General features: G+C 40.2%; 1 protein-coding gene and 1 pseudogene across 5 annotated transcripts; one reads left to right on the forward strand and one right to left on the reverse strand.

Annotated features, from left to right (window-relative positions):
* Positions 1–25,035, forward strand: LOC133651975 (RNA-binding protein 39-like). Of its 5 annotated transcripts, none has more exons than XM_062050288.1 (16): positions 95–175; positions 627–687; positions 18,228–18,395; positions 18,497–18,543; positions 18,636–18,803; positions 18,895–18,954; positions 20,329–20,446; positions 20,526–20,678; positions 20,816–20,962; positions 21,043–21,108; positions 22,086–22,290; positions 22,351–22,437; positions 22,508–22,619; positions 24,405–24,510; positions 24,580–24,658; positions 24,727–25,034. In XM_062050288.1, the coding sequence occupies exons 4-16, from the start codon at positions 18,506–18,508 to the stop codon at positions 24,828–24,830; spliced, it is 1,443 nt and encodes a 480-aa protein (XP_061906272.1). In that variant the 5' UTR covers positions 95–175; positions 627–687; positions 18,228–18,395; positions 18,497–18,505; the 3' UTR covers positions 24,831–25,034. The 5 variants fall into 5 exon arrangements, with proteins under 5 accessions (XP_061906247.1, XP_061906255.1, XP_061906272.1 ...); XM_062050296.1 differs by having other exon boundaries at positions 157–175; positions 630–687; XM_062050280.1 differs by lacking the exon at positions 95–175 and adding an exon at positions 17,492–17,556 and having other exon boundaries at positions 630–687.
* LOC133652001 (pyruvate dehydrogenase [acetyl-transferring]-phosphatase 1, mitochondrial-like) lies at positions 24,797–27,453 on the reverse strand (annotated as a pseudogene).
* Between the last annotated feature and the right edge of the window lie 162 nt (positions 27,454–27,615).

The following is a 27,615-nucleotide window of genomic DNA, read 5'->3' on the forward strand; positions in this document are numbered from 1 at the left end:
GCACGTGGGCCCGTTCTCGCGCTTGTGAGATGGTCTCGCGAGAGTTCCCCCTCTGTTTCCGCCATTCCAAGACGAAGTTACGTCGCGCGGACGGTCGAGGGAACGAAGTTAACCAGGGCGACACTTGTATCTTTTATTTGACTTGCTACCGACCAACGAGGAATTTGGCATCGAGGTAAACCTCTCGTCTGTTCACCAGTGTTGCGGCTTTAAAGGCAGGAATTGGCGGTTAAGGCGGCTGGCCTTGCTAGTAGCTAGCATCATGAGCTAACAGCTAGCAACGCGCCGAAGGAGGCCTCGTGCACCTTGAGCTTTGAGCAATACCTGAGCCGAGCCTGCTGAGCCGTCCTAGTACGTGGACCAGTACTCTAAACATAACCTCTTCCTCCCGAGAACCCCAAATGTTTGTCTCTACCCGAACTTTGCGTTAGTCTCAACTGTTATCTTCATACCTTTTAACTTCGTTTTCAGTAAAAGAAAAAAAGTCACGATTAGCACGGCAGTTGACGAGCTGCAACTTCTCTTCCAATAAAGTTCACGATGTCAATGTATTATTCTTATAATCAACCGTGTAAATAATTGATGTCCCAGTAATCCTTGTTAATACAATGTTTGTGTGTGCACAGCAGAAACAACATGGCCGATGATCTGGACATTGAGGCGATGCTGGAGGCTCCTTACAGAAAGGTGAGCGTCTCTTGCTGTTGCCGTGCCACACTCAGCCGGACCATACTGCTCCACTCACTAAAAAAATAAGTCATGACCAAGCAAATGTACACCTTACTGGCCACATGTTCAGTTACCCTGGACAGCCTGATGAGCTCCACAGCAATGGGTCTTTCAGGGGAACGTTACATTTTGAGATGTGTAATAGTGTGCCTACTACTTAGATATTCAAAGCATCAAAATCTATTTAATTTTATATTTAATCTATATTCCTAACTTATTAGGAAATTTACAGTAACTTTTTTCACAAGACGCTGTTACTTCCTATTATATCATTAAAAGTTTTGAAAATCAATGCATTTTATTTATCCAAACTCATTGACATTTTAACACTTGTAAATTCCAGCATTTAAAAAGTACTACAACCTTTATTTTATCTTGACTTTATAATATTCAACATAATTGATTACAGACCAGAATAGAAATATGAAAACAATTTTAAGTGAAAAATGATGTATCTCTGCCAGAAAGTTACATAATAATTTACAATGTATGTCAGTTAGCAACGTAACGCAAAGTAATGTGCGAATCTTCACAGAACTGTCAAGAAATGTCCGAAATGGAATAACAGGTTAGATTTTGGCCCTGATCAGTATCATTCCTACTGTTATGTGCCTATGTTTACAATAAGACCCTCAACTTCTGAGTGTGTGTGTGCGCGCGCTAGCAGTCCTGCCTCCACTCGTAGAGGCAAAGAGAGTGGATGACTGGCAAATGCTTCACTCCCATTTCTTTCTGCTATAGATTGCTCAAAAAAGTTAAGGGCGGAGTTTAGGGCTGGGCGATATGGCTTTTTATTAATATCTTGATATTTGTAGGCCATGTCACGATACACGATATATATCTTGATATTTTGCCTTAGCCTTGAATTAACACTTAATGCATATAATAACACCAGTATGATGATTCTATGATGTCTACATCAAAACATTCTTGTTCATACTGCATTAATATATGCTAATTTTAAACTTTCATGCAGAGAGGGAAATCACAACTAAGTCAATTTACCAAAACTGTATTTATTAAACAGTTATTAAGCAGTGGCACAAACTTTCATGTACAAACCCCGTTTCCATATGAGTTGGGAAATTGTGTTAGATGTAAATATAAACGGAATACAATTATTTGCAAATCCGTTTTCAAGATATTTGATGTTCAAACTCATAAACTTTTTTTTTTGCAAATAATAATTAACTAAGAATTTCATGGCTGCAACACGTGCCAAAGTACCGTAATTTCCGGACTATAAGCCGCACCTGACTATAAGCCGCACCAGATAAATTTAGGGGAAAATACAGATTGCTCCATATATAAGCCGCACCCGACTATAAGCCGCAGGGTTTTGATGTGTAATTAGCGTAGTATATAGGGGTTCCTGCTACCACGGAGGGGATTGTCGGGACAGAGATGACTGTTTGGGAACGCAAAGCGTCCCATTTATTAACAATAAATCTTTCAATCAGTCAATCAAACTTTCACATCTTTGACATGGCGAACAGCATTCGTGCAGAGTACAAATAATACAACGATGCAAAGTAATACAAAGTGCTCGCCTGTACGTTATCAAAATAACCAGCCTACCGGTATATGGAAAGTCAGTCTTTAATCATTGTGTCATCGTCTTCCTCCTGCGTACTAAAACCACCGGAATCCTCTTCGTCGGTGTCGGAGAAGAACAGGCCGTAAATAAGCCGCACCGTTGTATACGCCGCAGGGACCAGAACGAGGGGAAAAAGTAGCGGCTTATAGTCCGGAAATTACGGTAGTTGGGAAAGGGCATGTTCACCACTGTGTTACATCACCTTTTCTTTTAACAACACTCAATAAACGATTGGGAACTGAGGAAACTAATTGTTGAAGCTTTGAAAGTGGAATTGTTTCCCATTCTTGTTTTACGTAGCGCTTCAGTCGTTCAACAGTACGGGGTCTCCGCTGTCGTATTTTACGCTTCATAATGCGCCACACATTTTCGATGGGAGACAGGTCTGGACTGCAGGCGGGCCAGGAAAGTACCCGCATTTTTTTACGAAGCCACGCTATTGTAACACGTGCTGAATGTGGCTTGGCATTGTCTTGCTGAAATAAGCAGGGGCGTCCATGAAAAAGACGGCGCTTAGATGGCAGCATATGTTGTTCCAAAACCTGTATGTACCTTTCAGTATTAATGGTGCCTTCACAGATGTGTAAGTTACCATGCCTTGGGCACTAATACACCCCCATACCATCATAGATACTGGCTTTTGAACTTTGCGTCGATAACAGTCTGGAAGGTTCGCTTCCCCTTTGGTCCGGATGACACGATGTCGAATATTTCCAAAAACAATTTGAAATGTGGACTCGTCAGACCACAGAACACTTTTCCACTTTGCATGAGTCCATCTTAGATGATCTCGAGCCCAGAGAAGCCGGCTGTGTTTCTGGATGTTGTTGATAAATTGCTTTCGCTTTTCATAGTAGATCTTTAACTTGCACTTACAGTTGTAGCGACAAACTGTATTTAGTGACAGTGGTTTTCTGAAGTGTTCCTGAGCCCATGTGGTGATATCCTTTAGAGATTGATGTTGGTTTTTGATACAGTGCCGTCTGAGGGATCGAAGGTAACGGTCTTTCAATGTTGGTTTCCGGCCATGCCGCTTACGTGGAGTGATTTCTCCAGATTCTCTGAACCTTTTGATGATATTATGGACCGTAGATGTTGAAATCCCTAAATTTCTTGCAATTTCACTTTGAGAAACATTCTTAAACTGTTTGACTATTTGCTCACACAGTTGTGGACAAAGGGGTGTACCTCGCCCCATCCTTTCTTGTGAAAGACTGAGCATTTTTTGGGAAGCTGTTTTTATACCCAATCATGGCACCCACCTGTTCCCAATTAGCCTTCACACCTGTGGGATGTTGTAAATAGGTGTTTGATGAGCATTCCTCAACTTTATCAGTATTTATTGCCACCTTTCCCAACTTCTTTGTCACGTGTTGCTGGCATCAAATTCTAAAGTTAATGATTATTTGCAAAAAAAAAAAAAGTTTATCAGTTTGAACATCAAATATGTTGTCTTTGTAGCATATTCAACTGAATCTGGGTTGAAAATGATTTGCAAATCATTGTATTCCGTTTATATTTACATCTAACACAATTTCCCAACTCATATGGAAACGGGGTTTGTAAATTCCAAAACAGAACGTGCAAGATTGTCAGAGACATTTTAAAACAAGCTATTTGTGCACTTTTGTGCATGATGTCACCAAGATTACATATCAAAACACTAAATTAAAGTGCACTTTTTGTACAGAACGCCACTACAATAGTTTAAAACAAATAAAGTGCACTTTTGTGCATGATGTCACACAAAATATTTCAATAACTGTCACATAAAAATGAGCTGCATATCAAATAGTATATGTCCCACGGTGTTGATGTGGAAATAGTTGCTTTGGCATTTTGTGGGTGTGGCACCGAACGGAGATGTTGACATGCAAAATTTCAAGTACTCTTCATTCTCTTGCGGGTGACTTTTCAAATGATGCTACATATTAGCAGTGCTGCTACTTTTTGTAGCAACGCTTTTGCCTCATAAATGTTCAACATATTCCCGCTTGAAGCCAAACCACCGCCAGACGATGGATCCCGTGCTGTTTTTCTTGGGAATTATTTCTTCCTCCATTTGTTACCAGATTCGCACCTTCTCTCCCACCCGCACCACTCCGTTAGCATCACAGCTAACGTTACCATGTCGCTACCTCTCTGCACCCCGGGAGCGTGTGACGTTGCACACGTGATGTGTGTAAGAAGGTGCGCTTGTTTTGGTCTCTGTGAGAAGGAGAGACAAGGAAGAGTGGGAAACGCATGCAGTTTAATGCCCGCAGCTAAAAGCAACTGCATGAGAACGTATACTTGAATATCACGATATAGTCATTTTCTATATCGCACATAGACAAACCCGCGATATATCGAGTATATCGATATATCGCCCAGCCCTACTTCACTCCCATTTCTTTCTTTCTGTTATAGATTGCTCAAAAAAGTTAAGGGCGGAGTTTAACTCAGCTTTCAGAAAATGTCTGAATGTGACGAGGAACAAGTCATTAAATTTGGGGGCTGATTCGGATCATTTCTACCAGGTCACTTTACGTTTACTTTATGAGCCTCAACATCTGTGTGTTTGCGTGCACGTGTGTGCTGCGCCCACAAAAACGATTGTGGATGACTGGCAAGGGGCTTTACTCGGTTTCTTTCATTCTGCCATAGATAGCTGAAAATGTTAAGGGCAGATTTGGATTACATTTTCAGAAAATGTCAGAAATGGTGTGACGAACAAGTGATCTAGATTGAGGACTTTTTTACTAATGGGATGAAGGCCCTGGCAGAGGTGCTCTTTGAGGCATCTGAAAATGCGGAAATTAAAATTTTAAACAATTGTCGAGTCAAAATATAAATTCTTAGTTTTTTAATGCAATATTAATAAAAATACGATCTAAACAAAATTTGTTCAACCCCTTGCCTCAGCTACTCGCTGTTCCTCTTGACTTACTGTAATGCTGCACTGAGTTGCAGGAAAGGGGAGACGTCCGAAACACTGAAACAAGCTGGCTAGTTAGCTTAACCATCTAGCTAGCTTACTTGTTGTCGCCTCCGTTCGCTCTCCGAGCCACAACATTGACAGCTGTCTATTATACTGCTAATTATGTTTGGATGATTACAATCCAAACACTGGTAGTTCCAAACCAGTTGTAATTCTAGAGTATTTATTAGTAACCAGCAAGATTGTATATTTTTGAGGTGACGGATGTAAACAGAGAGAGGTCACAACATCAGAAGTCTATTACCCGAGGGGGCGTTGCTGAATTGAGAAATGTTTTCTGAGTTCTTTTCATGCATGGTGTAGAATTTAACATTTACATTTTCTATGATAATATTGTTAATTATCTATTGAAAAACAAAAACATGTGGTACATTAAGTGGTACATATGTCAAAAAGACAATTTAAAATAGGTTGGTAGATGAGAATAAATATAAAAGTAATATATAGTGTTGAAATGCACCCAATTGCAGGAAATTTAGTTTTGATTTTCAACATCTTATTTTGAGGTTTGTGTGGCAGCACTTTGTGCTTTTTTTTTTTCCTCAAAGGGTGCTCACATTCCTGAGTTATAAGAACCTGACCAGTGAACAAATACATTTTTGCATAATATAAAATAACATTAAACCCTTATTTAATTTGAACAGAAAAAATAAACATGATTAAATTGGTTCCTCAGATGATTAATTACTGTCCAGAATGGACATGGAAATGATTAAAAAAAAAATGTACTTATACATATTTCAATTAAAAGTTATCATAATCTATCATAATTACAACATATATTAAATTACGCAAATTTCGGTTCAAAAACCTATTTCGTATGGTCATATTCACGTAAGTAAACGTCCTGGGTACATTCACATCTGATGTTGCGATCCTTCAGTTTGAACTTGTGCTTCACTGTCTTTGTCCACTTAAATTTGCTATGACTTAAGTCTCCCTGTAAGTCGGATGCCAACTTGAACAGGACGGTTGAATAAAGATGATAATCCAATTAAAGAAAAAAATACAGCCAGCGATGAAACCTCATTTTCGGGGGAAATCCCCAGTGCTCTCGTGTACAGAAATGCACACAGAGTAACAGGTTTTTACCGCCATGCAATGCGGGGATTGTGAAGTACCTAGATCTAAGAGTGCTGATGTGACTCTTACCAAGCATCAACACAAGAAATACAGTTTTTTTGTATTTGGTGGTTGCAAAGCTAGTTAGCAGGATATTTGTAGCGGGTAAGAACAAGCTGTTGGGTGCAAATTAGGGTTACGCGTTATAAACTATATCAATTTGGACGATGGAGCTTTTAATACTATCGTCATATCGTGATGACGCATGTTGGTGACACATTCTAGCTGTGTCTTGCAAATTTGACCTGTTCCAAGCAAACAAAATGCGTCCAATGCAATCTGGCGTCCTCAACGCAATGTAGCGTCCTCAACGCAATGTAGCAGAGGTGTGGACTCGAGTCACATGACTTGGACTCGAGTCAGACTCGAGTCATGAATTTGATGACTTTAGACTCAACTTGACAAAATGTAAAGAGACTTGCAACTCGACTTAGACTTTAACATCAATGACTTGTGACTTCACTTGGACTTGAGGCTTTTGACTTGACATGACTTGCTACTTTCCCCAAAACCCAAAGATTAAAAAGTTATTTGGGAGCGCTCCGTATCTTTCATTTTCTACGTCTGTGTCTATAAGCGTGTGTGCTGCTAGTCAGCTGGTGTGCTGTCAGTACAATAGCCAATCAAATTAGATCTACGTTGTTTTCATCCCACAGCTCTCATCCAATCAAATTGCAGGACAACCACCGAACATGAGTTGTCAAACAACGCGGCAGTGAGAAACAATTATGCCAAAGTTGGTTTCGTTCGGGTATAAAAACTACGACTTGGTCAACAAAAAACGAATTGCCGTATGCAAATCACGCAGTTCGAATATTACAGACGGAGACGCAACAACTTCCAACTTCGTTCGACATTTGAAGTTCCACAAAGAAGGGTAAGTTTTGAATGTAAGTTTATTGGCTAAGTAACATGACTTTTATTTGCTGTGTAGTTAAATCAGTGAGGCTGTAAACTCACTGCTAACGTTATAACCATAGACATCTTATAAGGGTGCGCAGCATTGAGCGCTACTGCCTATTGGCACAGACGAGACGCGGCGCCGCCATCTTGGAGTGGTGATCCGCTCCACTCAGTGCAATTCATTTGGCAGGAGCAATGAACTGTCAGCGAATTTAATTCATCTTACCTCACTGAATACCACTGATTTTCACGCACTTTTTTTGTCAAACGTGTAGCTATGATAACGGACACATGCTTTGGCGTTTTTATTATTCATAGTTTGCTTAACAATAATATAATATTCTTATACGCTATAAATGGCCAGACGTCCGAGATCAAAACTGGGAATATAATCCCACAGAAGGGGGAAAAAAACGGTCAGCTATTTTTAAGTTGAAGAAACAATATGATTAGGTTATATATACATGCGTATATCCTACATAAACAATGTATGAATACATTAGATATCTATAAATCTTAGGGACCTATAGACTGCAGCAGCAGAGAGTTTATTCTGTCTTGACACTTTGTATTGATATTTTCTATTACATTCTTCCCTTAAATGATAATGTTTACAGTGATTGTTTTATATGTATTTTTTATGTATGTCGCTTTGAATAAAAGCGTCTGCCAAATACTTAAACATAAACATATATAAACACCTGAAAGTCTTTATATCAGCTAAAACCACCAATCTGTTTCACTGGATTCAGAATAAAACCAAATGCTGTCTTACCCAACAATGTTAGTATTTCAATATTGTTACTTGAAGACTTATTCCTGGTTACAATTACACTGTTAAGAAAGTATTGTCGTATATTTTGCCTAAAATGAGAATGCATCATAATCAGTGGCGGCTGGTGAATTTTGTTTTAGGTGGGGCTGAAAGTTTGTAAACCAAACCCCTGTAGGGGGGTCATCTCCCCCGGAAGATTTCTTTGTGATTTTCACATACAAATATTGAAGATCTTTGCTCCTTCTCAACTCTGTGGTTATATTATTTTCATAAAATACAACCAATAGTATGTTAATGTTTGTTTTTGCAAATGTGTTTATTCTGTAAAGGAATGAGTTAAATGTTTAAAATTGTTTAAACTATTAAAATTACTGGTTAATAGTGCTATTATGAATTGCAATATCAGCACTATTTTTTTCCCTGCAATTTCAAATGCACTTGTTTTAATAAATAAATACAGCGTTTTAAAAGCATACACAATCTGTGTAAAAATATTAGTCTGTGGTTAAAAGGACTTGAAAAGACTCAAAACTCAAAATGCAGGACTTGGGACTTGACTTGAGACTTTCTAGTCTTGACTTTGGACTTGACTCGGGACTTGCCTGTCTTGACTCGGGACTTGACTCGAGACTTGAGGGCAAAGACTTGAGACTTACTTGTGACTTGCAAAGCAATGACTTGGTCCCACCTCTGCAATGTAGCGTCCTTGCTCACGGCTAATGTCCCTCCACAGTGCAAGCCACTTCTAAATTAGCAATCCTCGCCTCCATTAGGGAAAATAAACTTTCTTGCAAGTAGCATTATTGGAGAACAGGGAATTGGTAAACATGCTACACTACACACCATAGGGCTTGAAACTGTAACGTAGTAAACGCAATGTATTGTGGGTCTAGCTGGCCTATGAATAGCTTATTTACATTGCTGAATGCAGGACTCTGCTAAAGTTGTTATCTTTTAAATCAGGGGTCACCAACGCGGTGCCCGCGGGCACCAGGTCGCCCGTAAGGACCAGATGAGTCGCCCGTGGGCCTGTTCTAAAAATAAAAAAAATAAAAATAAAAAAAATAAAAAAAGTATATATATATATATATATATATATATATATATATATATATATATATATATATATATATATATATATATATATATATATATATATATATATATTTTTTTTTTAAATTAAATCTACATAGAAAAAACACAAGATACACTTTCAATCAGTGCATCAACCCAAAAAACCTCCCCCATGCACACTCATCCACACCCACTCACACAAAAGGGGTTATTTCTTTCTGCTACCAATATTCTGGTTCCCACAACATAGACAACACATCTGCAAGGGACACAGTCCCTGAAGCACACATGATTGTATAGGCTGCTGGTCCACTAACATTTTCATTAATTACTATTTTTTTATGTAATTATTTTTATATTGTTTTACTTTCTTTTTTATCCAAGAAAATGTTTTTTATTTATTTATCTTATTTTATTTTATTTTTAAAAAAAGGGCCTTATCTTCAACAGACCAGGTTGTCAATGAAATTAGATTTGTTTAAAGGGTTTTTTAAACCAGGCCCAGTCCAGATAATGTCCAAGTCGGACTCAGCAACACACACCTTCATTCATGTACACAGAAAAAAATTAGGGAACACAACAGATTGCATATAATTTATAAACAAAATTTCATTTTCAAAATAAGCATTTATGTACAGTCCAGATTATGTCCAGGTCACTCAAATTAGGGAACACAACAAAAGATATCATATAATCTATAAACATAATTATACTTTCAAAATAAGCCTTTGAGGACTTGTCATTATTTTTTAAATGTTTTTTGGCATCATCATTTTCAACCATGTAACTTTCTAAAGTTAGAAAATACTGAATAAATGTTTTAAAGAAAGTAATACTAAGTGAATATCTGTTTTTGGCCTTAAAAATAAACATTTTACCGAGTACTATAATTAAATTGACTAAATCATGATTGTCAATGAACTCTCCTAAAATAACAGAAACCACATTAAGCTTCATAAACAAACCAATCCTTAAACACATTTTTTCAACTTCCACCCAAAACAAAGACACAATATGACAATACCAAAACAAATGCAGGGTGGATTCAGGCTCCTGACAACAAAATTGGCAATCATCTGACTCTGTCATATTCCATAATTTTAACATTTTCCCTGTGGGTAAGAAGTTATAAATAATTTTAATTTGAAAATAACGATTTTGCACATCGATAGTGGTTTTATAGATTAGTTTGAATATGGCATCCCATGGCAACGGGCAGTCAAAAAAGTCCTCCCATTTTCCATTTGTTGTATGAGGCAGCCTTCAAAGATTTCTTTATTAAATAAAAATTATACATTTTTCTATTTATTTTAGTTCCTTTTTGCCAACTAGAATTTCTTATTAGAGGTTTACAAACTAATAATTTAGTAGTTCCATAATTAATTATTTGTTTCCATCTTTTCCCAATTACTCCAGTTAGTTGATAAAATGAAAAGCTTGAGCAAGCATCACCATACATAGCTCTAAATTCATCATACTTCATAATTTTACCATTCTCATTGATATCATTGACAAAAATGATTCCTCTTTCAAACATATTTTTCCAAAAGAAAGGCTTTCCATCTATTACAATATTAGAGTTCATCCATATTAACTGCTGCAAAATATTGTCTCTTTTTTCTGGCACATAAAATTGAAAACACCACTATGAGTGGATTGTTTCCTTATGAACCCCGCCATGTTTCCCAGCAGACTCTCTGGGAGGGGATCACTTGTAAAAAAGGATACAATTTCTTTTGATACAGTACATGTTTTTTGTCCAACAGGACATTTGTGTACCACTCAATGTTTAAATACATCTTTGGAACAATTGATGCTTTTAAAGACAGACACATAGCTTCAAGGTTGAGAAGTTTCAGGCCCCCATATTCATACTCTTTGTACAAAACCTTTCTTTTAATCTTTTCTGGTTTGCCGTTCCAGACAAAATCGAAGACCCTCTGCTCATAAATCTTAAAAAAGTTTTGTGATGGAGCTGGTAATGACAAAAACAAATAAATAAATTGAGGAATAATTAACGAGTTGGCAATAGACATTTTACCATACAAGGTTAGGGATTTCCCTTTCCATAATTGCATAATTTTGTCCAGCTTTCTTAGTCGATTATCATAATTTACTGAGCCTAGATCTTCCAGATTTTCTGGGACAACAACACCAAGTATGTTAACTGGTCCATCTGTCCACAAAACAGGCACTTTGCATTCCATTCGAAAGGACGTTCCCTTTAGATTTCCGATCCTTAACATTTTACATTTATCATAATTAAGCTTAAGGCCAGATTGCTGTGAAAATATGTCCAAAAGATTAAGAAGGTTCCGCAAACAATGAGGAAAAATCTTATCTTTGTGAATCAGCCTTTTCTGACATGAACTTCATCAAGAACAAACACAGAACACGCCTCACTGATGGACATCTGCAAGACTCACTCAGAGTTGCAGTGTCAAGTTACACACCAGAGTACAACACACTAGTTAACAGCATGCAATGCCAGGCTTCCCACTAACTGACAAAGAAACAGATAACAGATTTGGTGTCCAGTTCAAAGTGTGACATTATTTAAAAATTTGAGAGTTTACTTTTGTATTTTACATGAGTTATTATTTGTACAAACATGGTGCAAAGTAATTCATGATTTGTTAAAAAATGTTAGTGGCTAGCTAGTTAAAATGGGATATTTTGATTTCACAAGACTGTCTTAGAAGTGATCATTTGAAAATGTTCAATTTGAAAAATGTGCACTTAGAGAAAATATAAAAATAAAGTGTTGCATATTGATATTTATCTGTTTCTATATATATTTATTGTGAGAAATCATTAAGATGATCAGTGTTTCCACAAAGATAAATATAATTAATTATTAATAATAACAGAGTTAAAGGTAAATTGAGCAAATTGGCTACTTCTGGCAATTTATTTAAGTGTGTATCTAACTGGTAGCCCTTCGCATTAATTAGTACCCAAGAAGTAGCCCTTGGTTTCAAAAAGGTTGGTGACCCCTGTTTTAAATAGTTCAAAACATAGCGCGAACGTGTGGCATCATTACCTGCCACAATCATTGTGGTCATCGCTTCAGGGGGCAAAAAAAAGATTGGGTTGATATTCTCATTTCCAGCATGAAAGCAAAGCCGAGAAATTCGGGTTACTGAGCTAATAAAGAGAAGACGAATAGCCTGGAGAGCAGCTCTGAGACAATCCAACATCCCTTCGCATGGCATAGTTACATGTTAGTGTGTTCAGAACATTTTCAGACTGGTAAGATTGAATCAATGCATGTTTTATTCTGTTTTACACGTACCATTTAGTAGGCTGTTGGCGTTAGCCAAGCTCGCTGCGGCCTACAAACCCCTTCCGTACACGTAAAAAGGCTTGTCTGTTTATTTTTAGTCACGGTTCCATCCATCCATTTTCTACCGCTTATTCCCTTCGGGGTCGCGGGGGGCGCTGGAGCCTATCTCCGCTACAATCGGGCGAAAGGCAGTGTACACCCTGGACAAGTCGCCACCTCATCGCAGGGCCAACACAGATAGACAGACAACATTCACACTCACATTCACACACTAGGGACCATTTAGTGTTGCCAATCAACCTATCCCCAGGTGCATGTCTTTGGAGGTGGGAGGAAGCCGGAGTACCCGGAGGGAACCCACGCAGTCACGGGGAGAACATGCAAACTCAACACAGAAAGATCCCGAGGCCTGGATTTAACTCACGACTACTCAGGACCTTCGTATTGTGAGGCAGACGCACTAACCCCTCTTCCACCGTGCTGCCTTAGTCACGGTTAAGCACAAAAATAAATTTGTATTATCTAAGTAGCGCAGTGATCAAAGTATTTAAAAGTAATAATGGGCTTGTGTTTATCAGGGAAACCTGCTTATGAAATGAGGCTGAGCCCCCTCACTCCATCGCGGACACTTAAGAGATAAAGACATAGGTTATGCGCACAATCTGACTCTAGTGAAAAAATATAGACAAGTCTGGCTAGACGAGGGCGGCGGCTTCCTAAAATCTCTTGTTTCTATTGGACGTGTTCATATGGATCAATTCCAGCAGTTTTACTTATTTTTTTCGAGTTAACAAGCCTTTTTCAGTTTGTCTAGGTACGGTGCCCTGATTTTTTATTTTGTACGATCCACTTTACAGCCATGGAAACAAAAGCTTTGGCCAACAAAAATGGCTACTGTGGCCCCACAATGCATTGCGAAATCACGTGCCTATTCGAGCCCTATAGGAGGATATGCTAACAACTAAGCTAGAGTGCTTGAATATTAAGAGCCGTTGGTGGATAGATACAAACCTCGACAGTAACGATGCCATGTACATCAGTATATGGTCGATACTACAGTAGTTAGAATTTTTATTTTTTCAAATAATATTTATTTATTTATTTATTGTTTACAAACTCCGGAAATAAGGGCCTGGAGACAGAGGGCTTTAAAGTACCAGTAAAGTGGAAAACCAGTTGACGTTATATACATAATTGTGTTTCATTGTGGTATGGTATCATTTTATTTTGAACATGCATACATTTACATGTGATACATCAATAACTTGCAGATTCTCATTTTTCTTTACATGTCCAAAAAGAAGTAGGAAGAAGCAAGGCTTATTTAACCTTACTCTTTTTCACTTCATATCAATTTCTAACATGTATGTTCACTTCCTGTTGTGTTATACATTCTATTGTGAATGTCCAATTCAGCAATTCTCTTTACATGTCTTCAAATCAATTCCGATTCTCGTAATGAGATGAATTATATACAATTTTCAATAAAGTTCAAGATATTAACATTTTGCTTCTTTGTACCTGGTAACCACTTGTAGTTTGGATATACGACCGACGGTTAGTTTGCATGTTTATTAGCACCTGACAATTCTGTTGATGTTTTAGTGTTACAGTAAAGCTGCATCCGTTAGGCACTCGGCTTCAAAAACTTACTCATCATCCTTCTTGTGTTCGGGCTCCAAAATATAAGGTTTTGGATCATAATTTTTCCCCAAAGTACTAGCTGCTGGCTCTCACAAAGTCTGCTTGATTGGCGTTGTTTATGATTGATAAGAGATTTGTGGTTGCTACTTCTACGTCATGGATCATGTGACTGCTTTCTCATTAAAGGCCTACTGAAATGAAATGTTTTTATTTAAACGGGGATAGCAGATTTATTCTATGTGTCATACTTGATCATTTCGCGATATTGCCATATTTTTGCTGAAAGGATTTAGTATAGAACGACGACGATAAAGTTCGCAACTTTTGGTCTCTGATGAAAAAAAAAGCTTTCCCCTACCGAAAGTAGCGTGACGACACCGGAGGAAGGACTGCTCATATTTTCCTATTGTTTACACCAGCAGCGAGAGAGATTCGGACCGAGAAAGCGACGATTACCCCATTAATTTGAGCGAGGATGAAAGATTCGTGGATGAGGAACACTAGAGTGAAGGACTAGAATGCAGTGCAAGACATATCTTTTTTCGCTCTGACCGCAACTTAGGTACAAGCTGGCTCATTGGATTCCACACTCTCCTTTTTCTATTGTGGATCACGGATTTGTATTTTAAACCACCTCAGATACTATATCCTCTTGAAAATGAGAGTCGAGAATGCGAAATGGACATTCACAGTGACTTATCTCCACGACAATACATCGACGAAACACTTTAGCTACGGAGCTAACGTGATAGCATCGTGCTTAACTGCATATAGAAACAAAATAAATAAATCCCTGACTGGAAGGATAGACAGAAGATCAACAATACTATTAAACCAGGGACATGTAAATACACGGTTAATGCTTTCCAGCTTGGCGAAGCTTAAAAATGCTGTTGCTAACGACGCCATTGAAGCTAACTTAGCTACGGAGCTAACGTGATAGCATCGTGCTTAACGGCATATAGAAACAAAATAAATAAATCCCTGACTGGAAAGAGACAGAAGATCAACAATACTATTAAACCAGGGACATGTAAATACACAGTTAATGCTTTCCAGCTTGGCGAAGCTTAAAAATTCTGTTGCTAATGAAGCCATTGAAGCTAACTTAGTAACGGGACCTCACAGAGCTATGATAAAAACATTAGCACTCCACCTACGCCAGCCAGCCCTCATCTGCTCATCAACACCCGTGTTCACCTGCGTTCCAGCGATCGACGGAAGGACGAAGGACTTCACCACGATCATCCGTGCGGTCGGTGGCTAGCGTCGGCTAGCGCGTCTGCTATCCGAGTCAAAGTCTTCCTGGTTGTGTTGCTGTAGTCCGCCGCTAATACACCGATCCCACCTACAACTTTCTTCTTTGCAATCTTCATTGTTCATTAAACAAATTGCAAAAGATTCACCAACACAGATGTCCAGAATACTGTGGAATTATGAGATGAAAACAGAGCTATTTTGTATTGTATTCAATGGGGTACCGATACTTCTGTTTCACTGGTTACGTCACGTGCATACGTCATCAGCGAAAGACTTTTTTTAACCGGAAGTTTAGCGGGAAATTTAAAATTGCACTTTACAAGTTAACCCGGCCGTATTGGCATGTGTTGCAATGTTAAGATTTCATCATTGATATATAAACTATCAGACTGCGTGGTCGGTAGTAGTGGGTTTCAGTAGGCCTTTAACTCTCAAAATAGCTTGGAAATCTCTTGAGATTGATACTATTTTGGTCATATGTAGAGGTGGGAATCTTTAGCCAACTCACGATTCAATTGCGATTCAGGAGCTACAATTCCATAAAAAAATCGATTATTGATGCATCTTTAATTTATGTACATTGATGCAGTTTTACATTTCTTTTCATTTCACTAAATAAGTGTTTATCACTTGGTACTTTTAAAAGTGGCCCATTTGTAAAAAGAAATCCCCATCATGTTTATTAAGTTCATGGAAATGTGTGCAAACCTTGAACAGAGGTCCCCTTTAATAAAGGAACTGGTCAGATCTCACAGGGAAGTGGCTCGCTGCAGACAGCCAAACTGTCTGCATTACATTACTTTATTTACAGTAAATAGATGATTATTGTTTATTTCCCCCATCTCTAGTCATGTCTATTTATTCACAAACTTTGGAAGTCTTTTGGTGTCATAAATCAGATCCGTCCATCCATTTTCTACTGCTTGTCCCTTTTGGGGTTGCAGGGGGTGCTGGAGCCTATCTCAGCTGCAAGATATATATGATAATAGATTTAATACAGAGGCAACTTGTTTTTCCATTCTACTGGTATATTAAGGACAAAAACAAAATGTTTAAATCAGAACCAGTTGTAGGAAATAATTTAAATATTTAATTGCTACAATTACACCGCCATCCTGTTTTTGTCTGATTATAATTGCGATCAAAAATTGAATCATTCACAGATCTTGAAATTTTGAAGCGTCAATACCAGCATTGATATGACCAATACTGACTGCCCCTGTAACTACATGGTATTGGGTTGATACAGAAATTTGTAGTATTGCCCAAAACTAATGTAAAGTATCCAAACAGAATCAGTGCTTATTACTTTTTAATAAAAGTGTAGATAGAACCAATGTCACAACGGAAAGTAACCAGATATTAATAGTAGAACTTTGTTTATAATGGTTTATAAAGTCCATTTGACACACCTGGGTGATCTCTGTGGATGACCTGAGATGTTGGATGTGTTACCGGGAGCGAAAGGTGCCATCCCGCATTTACGGGGAGAGTAAGCATAGCAAGCACACTCTCCATGGCCCCAAAGAAGGCAAGATCCAGGCAGGGCATGCTGTAAAACCTTCATCCCTAGTCTTTCTAAGCCACTCACAGCATATTGCCTTGAAGGAAATGCGCCAGGCAGGGGCCAGCCGCCACTACGTGTTGCAGTCACGGTTTCATCCACTACTGTCTTACCGCTGTCATCGTAGCTTACACTAAATCTATTTTCCGCTTGCAATGTATCCAACTTTCAAAACAAGCGCCTGCACAACTCTACTGCTACATGCTCCAAACCAATTTGTAACACAAAGAAAAAACATGATCAGAACTTGTTTTCGCTTGTTCAAATCTGTTTATAAACCTTTCCAGCCCTAGTTTGTGCCTAATATTGAGGCTGTTCATCCAATGTACTGTGCCAACAACAGATTACTTATAATTGGTGTGTATTTGTTTAGGCATAGTCAGTCAAAAATCTGTTTGTACTCACTTCTAATGTTGAAATATGATACGATCGAGATGTGTGTAAAGCAAAAGTGCTGACCTTCCTGCGACAAAGAGCAGTACAGTCCTTCTGAGCATGATGAAAGTGATATTATGATCAACTGTCTTGAATAAATGCACATCTATCTTTCTTTGTAGACTTGCCTAACGATTTCTCACCTCTACTCCCCTGAATGCCAGTGTGATCTATCACAGACATGAAGGTAGTAAAAAGCCCCATCATGCATTGCTCTACCATGGTCCCCATAGTAGACTGGCCCAAACCCCCTGATGATGAACAGTCGAGGATGGGACGAGATCTTCCTCATAGACATGATGGCACCCTCATCCCGAGAGCATCATGGGATGGCAAAGCATTGTATTTGTTAGCTTGGTGTTTGGTGCGAGCTTCTTCGTGTAAGGACAACCTTGTTAAAGCTTTAGCTTCTCGTCACTGAAGGCCAAAGGGATGACGCTGCTACAAGAAGTGTGGCCTTGTGTTTGTTGAAGTCGGAATGGCCTAAGAAGTTACTGTCCACCAAGAAGGCTGTGGAACGGAAGCAAGGTTGCCACGACCTTGTGTGTGTTTGTCGTTCAAAGCTGCCTGGCTTGTTTGTGCTGATTCAGAGTAAGAAAGAAAGCTTGTTAAAACTCTGACTGGGACTTGGTTAGGTTGTGAAGTAGTCAGAGCAGTGGTGTAGGACATGATTGGCTGGATACAGGTGTCCGTAGTTGCCAGTACTAGATCAGATGATATGTTTGCTATCTATCATAAGGTGTGGACGGTAGTGTCAAACTGGTGGTTCTGGTTCCGGGTAGTTGCGGCAATGAGGGCTAGTGTAGAGGGCTTGGTTCTGGTTCTTAGTTGAGTGACTGAGACTCCTGTCTGCTCCAGGGCCCTTCAGAGGAGTCCCATCAACCCAAAATCAGCCCAACATCCACTGAGGAAGAAGAGTCCGAGTTGGACTGTGGCGTGTCTGTCTGCTGCCGGATCTCCAGCCGGCTGCCCGACTGACCTGACCTCTGACCCCCTCCCCCAGCACACAAAGCAGTCTGTTTTAATGTAACTCATTCACCTGTTTATATTCTCTCTTGCCCCACCCCTCCCTGACCTCGATTGTTGCATCTGCCTCTTCATGCTGTTCTCTGTCGAACCCCGCTTAGGACGACAAGATGGGCAGCCCCGATGGCGGGGAGGAACATTCCAAGAGGTACCAACACCATTCTGTCTGCTCCAGCATGTTACCTGTCTTTATGCCTGTCTGATTTATGCTGTCGTGTTTGTGATTGGATGCTACTACAGCAGGAAGAAGCGCAGCCGCAGTCGTGACCGGAGGCGCAGCAAGAGTCGAGAACGAAAGAGAAGTCGCAGCCGCGAGCAAAAACGCAGCAAGGAAAGACGGCGGAGTCGTAGCAGAGAGCGCCGCCGCAGTCGCGAGAGGGGAGGGCGCTACAGAGATTATAACAAATCGTAAGTATGAGCTTGCAGTCGCTGACCACATAAACAAATTCAATACAAGCAGAAAGAGGACTTTGTGAAACGGGTTTGTGTCTGTGTCCAGGCAAGGGAGGAAGCGGTCAAAGAGCAGAAGTCCCATCAGGAGGGAAAGGAGTCCAAACAGGTGAGACTTTATTAAAATGTGTAAAATAAACAAACTTTTGTGAAGTTTTTGTTTTGTGAGCATGTTTAACCAACATGGAACAATACGTGAAGCTAGGCGAACACACATCTACTATGCTAAATGTGTCCTGTGTTGCACCCCAGGGATCAATACTAGAACCAGAATTGTTCAATCTTTATATTAAATGGCATTTGTTAAGTTGTAAAAGATTTAAAGTTAGTATTATTTGCGGATGATACAACAGCGTTTTGTTCAAAGAGAGAACACACAGAAAGCTAATACAAATAATAACCGAAGGAATTAACAAATTAAAAAGATGGAGTGACAAAAACAGACTATCCTTAAGCCTCAGTAAAATTAAAATAATGCTATTCGGTAACAGTAGAAGGGAAAGTCAAACACAAATAGACGGAATAGAAATTGAAGGAGTAAATGAAACCAAATTTCTAGGTATAATGATTGATGATAAAATTAACTGTAAATCTCATATAAAAAATATACAACATAAGGGGGCAAGAAACACATCAATAATGAATAGAGCTAAACATGCATTAGACCGAAAATCACTCCATATTCTCTACTGCTCGCTAGTGTTACCATATCTTAGTTATTGTGCAGAAATATGGGGAAATAACTACAAAAGTACACTTCATTCATTAACCGTGTTACAAGAAAGATCAGTTAGAATAATACATAATGTTAGATATAGAGAACATTGAAACCCTTTATTCATTGAATCGGAAATACTGAAATTCTACGACAGTAAATTTGCAAACCTCTAAAATTATGCACAAAGCAAACTATTATCTGCTACCCAAGAATATGCACCAGTTCTTAACAAAAGAGAATAAATATAATCTTACAGAAAAATGAAATTTGAAACATTTGTATGCACGTACAACACCTAAGACCTTTAGTACATCAATGTGTGGAATTAAATTTTGGAATATATTAAGCAAATAAATCAATGTACTATGATCCAATTCAAGAAACTCTTCAAACTTAAAGTGTTTACAAAGTACAAAGAAGAAGAACCATGATAAACGTGCTGAGTTTATCAGAATTTATCCATTCATTTTCTAGATAATTGTATTTATCTCACCATATGAAATATAACTTCACTAATTATTTATTTTAAATGTTTTAATGTTAATACTTGCTTATATTGTGAATACATTGAGAACAGGAAAAGAACAAAAGTGTTAGCAACTGCTATGTAGAGGAAAAAGGGCTAGGATTAAATAAGATCGGTTTCTTCCTACTCCTTTTTGAACATGTTGAATAGAGAAACTGGAAATTGTGATGTATCATGTTGTATGTGATGTATCATGTTGTATGCATGCATTTTTTAAATAAACCCAAACTCGAACTCAGGTTGCCAACCGACAACTTGACTCCAGAAGAGCGAGATGCCAGGACTGTGTTCTGCATGCAGCTGGCAGCCCGCATTCGACCTCGAGACCTGGAAGACTTTTTCTCTGCTGTAGGCAAGGTAAGAAGCTCACACCAACAGGAAGCAGGCGTTGCCTTTGGGTGTTACTCTGCAGGACATAACCTCCTATGTTCTGCAGGTCCGAGACGTCAGGATGATTTCAGACAGGAACTCGCGCAGGTCAAAGGGTATTGCTTACATCGAGTTTGTGGAAGCCAGTTCTGTTCCTCTGGCCATTGGTCTGACTGGGCAAAGGCTGCTGGGAGTTCCTATCATTGTGCAGGCCTCACAGGTGCGGAACAAGATATGTTTTTTAACTTCATCTGCTACTTTTAAACTATGTGCATACTATTAGTAAAGTAGCATAGCAATTTATTTTTGGTTACCAGCTGGCATTAGCTTTACAGCTTTAAAAACTTGTGTATCTAGGCTGAGAAGAACAGAGCGGCCGCTGCAGCCGCAGCAGCCAACAACCTGCAGAAAGGATCGTCAGGACCGATGAGGCTTTACATTGGTTCGCTGCACTTCAACATCACAGAGGAGATGCTGAGAGGAATCTTTGAGCCGTTTGGCAGGGTGAGCTAAACCTGGCTTGAACATGTAAAAGTCCAAAGTTCCCTTCAGAATAGTTACTAAGATGGTCATTGTGTTGGCAGATTGAAGGAATCCAGCTGATGATGGACACAGAGACGGGACGTTCCAAAGGATATGGCTTCATCACAGTGAGTTGTGTTTTGTCCTAGTTCTAAGCCTGGGCTGATAGCAAATTTTGTTTGACGATATATTGACTTTCAAATTATTGTCAATAAACAATATTATTGCCATTATATTTTTGAGACCAAATTAACCACTGATGTAATGACAATACATAAAAATAATGGTAAATAATATATTTTAACATTGCAATTGAATTGTAAACTTTTAAATACCAAGTTAAATAAAACTAAAATATATACTTTGTCTGTAAGCAAAATTTTGAACTTAAACAAAAAATCACAACCAAAATCAATAAAATAAGTTCTCTCTGTTTAAGAAGGCGCTAGGGTACCCTCAATTATACACAACCAAAACAATAAACAAAATGGCTAAATAAAGTAATGTTGACCAAAATGATCACGGTTATCCTTATCGTGGTATTGTTTAATGTGCTCAAAAAGAACTTATACACATACTAAAATATTTTTAACCGAGTTGTATTTTCCTTATAACTAAAGTAGACGCAAAGTGTATCAAAGTGCAGTTATGAATGACGGTTCTTGGATCATGTTAATTTAATACGGTAATATTAACCGTTGGGAGTTTTAAAAAGGTTATCATTACTAACTTTTATTTGTAGTACAATCGCCCGCAGCCGCAGAAACCAATGCAAAAGAGTGACCGCTCTTGCAGACCGTCTCGCTCGCCATACACGCACATTAATTAAACAAAACACAAACTTTGCATCACTAAGAGTCAAATCACTTGATGAAGGACAAGAGAATTCACCCCTTATTTTCATTCCGCTGGTGCACAAACGTGCGCAGCTACTTAAACCGATAAAAAGCGTCAATGCTCTGGAAACTTGCATATGTCGATTTATCGACGCTGGAAAACTTACCGACTTAATTTTCATTTATAGCTGGTTAATTGACTTATCGAAAATCGGCCTAGGCCAACCTAGTTTTGACAAACCCTGAGGCTGACCACTTGTCAAACTCAGTTTGCAGACGCAGAGTGCGCTAAGAAAGCGCTGGAGCAGCTCAATGGCTTCGAACTAGCAGGTCGACCCATGAAGTTGGGGCACGTGACAGAGAGGAGCGATGGCTCTAGCGCTGCCTCGTTTCTTGACAACGACGAGCTGGATCGCAGCGGCATCGACCTCGGAACAACCGGACGCTTGCAGCTCATGGCCCGCCTGGCAGAGGGTTAGCCTGCACAATTGCTACAGTTTTGTAGTTCTGGTTCTGACTGTTTGTTTGGTATAGGTACGGGCCTGCAGATCCCTCCTGCTGCCCAGCAGGCACTGCAGATGAGTGGAGCCATTGCTATAGGAGCAATGGCAGCCGTCTCAGGTACACCGACATTAATTAGTTTGCTTTTAGCTGGTCGAAGGTCATGTGAATAAAGATTTGTGTCTCCCAGCTGCCATGAATCCAGGTCTCAACCTCAACATGAACCCCCCGGCTCTGAGCCTTCCTTCTCAGCCTTTGGCCACACACTGCTTCCAGTTGTCCAACATGTTCAACCCCAACAGGTACGCACATTTACACACCTAATGGTGAAAATGGTCCATACCAAAGCCAACGTTTATGCTTCTGCATAGCCATCATTGGGTCTCTTCCAGCACTTTTATGAACATTTTTAAAGTTCAGCAATGGGGGTTGTGTGTTCTACACAATAGTTCACGCGAGTAAACTCACTGAACCGTGACTACTATTTTGCTTTTTAGCTTTCTCTTTTGCTTTCCCCTGTGTTAGTTAAAAATGGCAAATCTTTACAGCTGTAGAAGATATTTTGCTTGAAAAATACACTTAATGGTTTTAAAAAGAGACTTTGTTACACTCACATTGAAAGCTGAACCATTTTCAAAAACATTGACATGGAATTCTCATTACTGAATCTGATGAAAATTACAGACATTTTTAATTGTCTCCAGCTTCAAACTTACCGTACTTACAACCTTAATTTATTAACTTAATTGGATCTTGAACAGGGTTTATGAAATAAAGCTTGTATATTAAAGTACATGTTCTATCAGAAACAATGTAAAAATGAGTAATGGGTTCCAGGCTTAACAAGTTGAGAATTTAGTAAGTTTGTACACTTTACAGTGTAAAGCTCTATACAGTAGTGATGCTCAAAAAAATTATTCACATCCAAATCACAATTTATATTTCACTTTTAAATCGACCCTTAATGTTTGCGAATCTTTTTTTTTTTTTTTGCACTTTCAAGAACCAATTTTTGGATTAAAAACTATATTATTATTGATACTGTTGCATTAAGTTTTGATTTTCCTTTTTGTTGTATTGTATTTGTCTTTGTTGCTTTGTAAATGTATCCTAAGTATTGTAAAGCTGGGTTTGAGCTGGAGTTGGGGTAGCTCGATTTTTTTATTTAACATAATGTCAATTTAGCAAATTAAAATAAATTGTAAAAAAAAAAAAAAGTGTTTTTTATAGGCCAATACCGGGCGTATAAGTCGTATGTCAACAGCTTTTGTAATTTTTTTGGAAAGGTTTTGTTATGAGAATCTATTCTGAATTGATTCGTCACCCAAAGAATCGAAATCAAATCGTGAAGAATTCCACTTCCAATATACAGTACTGTACATCAAACATACCAAGGGGGTGATGGATTAACTTTCTTTTTACTAACAGCCAAAACAACTAGCTGAACTGTCCTCATTTGATAACACACACACAATCACTAGCCCTCTGGTGAACTCAGTTTAAAATCACCAAACTTTTTAACTTGTAACAGCCAGATCGTTACAATGATTGGAATAATCCATTTACCGTGTCGGTTAATTCCCTTGGCGTGCAGCGGAATGGACTGCGGCATCCTGGAGGGATGCAGTGCCGACAAGTGCGGTGGATACTTCCTGAATGTTTCAAATCGCACATCTCTTTGCCATTGCATTCTTTTGACTCATAATGAGCTAGCGTAACAAGAAAAAAGCTGTAAAAAGGCCAAAATAAAAACACTAAAAAGGTTCAAAAATTAGGACAATGAGAAGTTTGTAAATCAAGGTTGTACTGTACATAGCGGTGGAAAGTGTGTAATATTGTGGTTTCTGCCTTTTTGGCAATGGATTTTAGACAAACTGGGACATGCAGTCACCTGGGGAGAAAAAGCTATGAAAGCTCCTAGGGCAAAAGATGTGCTGTTGCAAGAGGAGAAACATAGATTTTTAAATCACCTACAACAACAAACAAAACATAAAAATATTTTGTAAGGAATGAGCTGGTGTCCTAAGTGGTGCCACCTTGACACCAAAGTATGAACCAAACTTAACACATTGTTCCATGTTTGTCAGTGAGGAACATCCTGGTTGGGAAGTTGACATCCAGCATGATGTCATAGAGGAGTGTAACAAACACGGTGGAGTCGTGCACATCTACGTCGACAGGAAATCATTGGAGGTACATTTCACCCCTGATCTTTAAAAGTACACATGGAGTTGTCCCTATTGACAATGATCTCGTCTCCAGGGAAACGTGTACGTAAAGTGTCCATCCCTCCCCGCCGCCATGGCGGCTGTCAGTGCTCTTCATGGACGATACTTTGCAGGTAGGTTTGTCACATAACAGCCATCTTCTTACAGTGATAGCACCTAATGACCTGCCTCTTTTTTCTAGGCAAGATGATCACTGCGGCGTATGTCCCTCTGCCAACCTACCACAACCTGTTTCCAGAGGCCGCCACGGCCACACAGTTGCTAGCCCCACCCCCACGCCGATGACTGGACATGTTTTAGTGTGTTCGGATACACAGTAAGCTACTTCCTGTTTGCGTTTGGTTCAAATGCTGTGGGTGTGGCCTCCATCGAGCTCCACCTGTACAGTCCAATGAGTGAGCTCTGTGAGCTGTGAGGAGGCAGTTTTCTAGTCATGTTGATTTTGTAAAACCCTTGATTAAACTTTATTTTCAAGTCACAAAGAGACATTCTTTTTTACGATCCTTAAATTTATCATTAAAATTTAGTTTCTAGTGTCTTCAAAGTCTCAACTGTGTAGGCCTCTTTTCAAAGCTACTGTGTGCTCCCCTAACAAACGCATGTATACAAAGACAATTTGCTATATGTAATGTCCCTTATTTGTCCACTGATGGTTCCAATCCGCTATAATGTACACTTGTTTTGTAAGAACAGTATATTGTCAAAGTTTAACATTGTTCCTTGTAGCTATTGACAGTTTTTTGTCACCATCTTGTTGGCTTAGGGTGTGGCTGCAGTTTTCAATGCTGTCTTAGGCCACTCGCCAATGCCACCCCTTAGAATCACACCTCCCCTTCAGTGTCCTTTTCTTTGTGTTGCTAGTAGTAACATGTCGTTCAAGTCAAAGGTCAGGCTCGTTCAGGTGGATGACCGTAATGGTGATGTCATCGCGGTACCTCCTAGCAAGCTCTACTGGGAGACTCAGCATCTTGGTGAGCCGGTTCGGCGCCACTGCTCCGTAGCCGTCATCACCCAGGGCATGGCGAAGCAAGTGGGTTGCGGCATTCTGGTCTTCCAGCACTGACTGGACTCGCCCCTTCCTCTCCAAAAGGAGGCGCTGCAGGTCAGCCAGGGTCATGCCCACAGTGGGAGTTATGGGTTTCTGCTGCTGAAGGCCTGAGTGATGACAAGGTTTAGCGACACAAAAATGTACCCACAAATCTCTACTGCGGTCTGACCTTTGATGTGTTGGCCAACCAGTTGGACCACTGTCTGTCGGTGCATCAACTCCCAGAGTCCATCGCTTGCCAACACTACAAATTTGTCCGAGGGTGTGATGAGGTGCTGGGTGACCTCCGGTTCGGCGCTCAGGTAAGGCGGGGTCAAGTAGTGTGGCGGCAGCGTTCGGGCTCCCTCGCCGACCACAGACAGGACATCTGCGCGAGTCTCGTACATCCGACTCAGCGTCTCAGCGCTCCATTTAAAGCGGATGTCGCCAAAAGCCCTGAAAGGCAGTAGCAATCCCAGCAGGCGCTCGTGGCGGACCACCGTCCTCCACTCTGACCCTGGGTGTTCCCCCTGAATTCTTTGGACCTCGTCCGGGTTCTGCGCGTTGTGGTCATTGGTGAGGCTGACTGCAGACCAGCATCCATCTGCTTCCTGGACACCCAACACAGCCCTGCTGTCCCCCAAGTTGGCCACGTGTAAGACGCCTTTGGACACGTGCGCGATGCAAGCTGTGCATCCCGACAGTGCCACCCGAAGGGGGGAGGAGAGAGACAGCCTTCTGAAGACAGAGGCGAAGTAGTGACTTACAGTAATGCATGACACAGTGATAGCAAGGCCAGAATGAGAACCTGTGAGAGCACGTGGACATGTGCACCTGAGCCTCCACCGTCAGGTCATAGTCTAGTCGACGGAAAGCATTGACCAGCGCTGAACTGACGTCCTGCAACTAATCAGATAGGACTCCTTTACATGAGGCTGCTTGGGGTGATGACTATGTGGCGCTTACCTCGTCGTCGTCCTCGTCCCCGTCCAGCCTCTCCTGCCAGTACGTGCGCAGGCTATGGAAGGAGGTGGCGCCTCCATCAGGGCAGCGGTGATCTCGGCGGTGTTTCAACCACTCCAGCAACGGCGGGACGGCCCGCTCCTCCTCCACCGCCCGTTCCAGCTCCGCCAGCGTCTTTAGCGGCAGCATTGCCACGGTGATGTAGTAGAAAAGCCTCTGACTGACAGCGTGGGCACAGGCCGGTCCTCCGTGGCCGTCGAATACCCCAAACAGCACACCCCCACCGTCCGACAGGCAGGTGGCGCTGCTGCGATAGTCTTCGCCCGGGTGATTGGATGGCAACATGTTGCTATGGAATCCAAGGACCCCGTGGGAGGCGGGGCCCCTGGGTAGGATGTGGCTGTATTCGTTGGCCTGACAACACAAGACAAAGATGACGCTGAAGAACATGAACTCATTCCTGTGTCTCACCTTTAGGATTTGTTGGATCTGAGCAGAGTTCATTTGCGACACTTCCTGGTGCGTCCTGGTCTTCCTGCTGCCTGCTGGGAAATGTAGTGTAAGGATTTCAGCTGGAGCAGAAGACCACTGCTGGAGGCCCAACCTGCAACATCGCCTGAACGTTCTTCTTCTTCCCAACATGACTGACTGATGCAGCAGCAGGAAGATAAACTATTCAGATAAAACGGAACACATTTTACTGTACATTTATATTACCTGTGTCACACTTACAAACATTTGCTGACAAAAAAAACTAAAAGCTTACAGTTGTCTGAACTTCCTGGTTGTGAACTCACCTAGTGTGTTGACGAGCGTCTCCCTTTGAACAATTTCACTTGTGGATCAATAAAGTTTGTCTAAGTCTAAGTCCCTGTTCTATTAGAGCTCGAGCTCAGTAGTGCACAGGTGTGTTGTCTGAGACCTTTGGCAGCTTTCAAAGGTTAATCAGTCAATGATAAACCCACCCACCAACATGTCACCTGCTCCAAACGAATCATCAACTTCCAGCAGAGCATACAATGAGGTTTCTTGAAGTGCAACTTTCAACCTAGAGGCTCACCTTTGGACCCAGGTACCCGG

The sequence above is a fragment of the Entelurus aequoreus genome, linkage group LG01, assembly GCF_033978785.1.
Source record: "Entelurus aequoreus isolate RoL-2023_Sb linkage group LG01, RoL_Eaeq_v1.1, whole genome shotgun sequence".
Lineage (NCBI taxonomy): Eukaryota > Metazoa > Chordata > Actinopteri > Syngnathiformes > Syngnathidae > Entelurus > Entelurus aequoreus.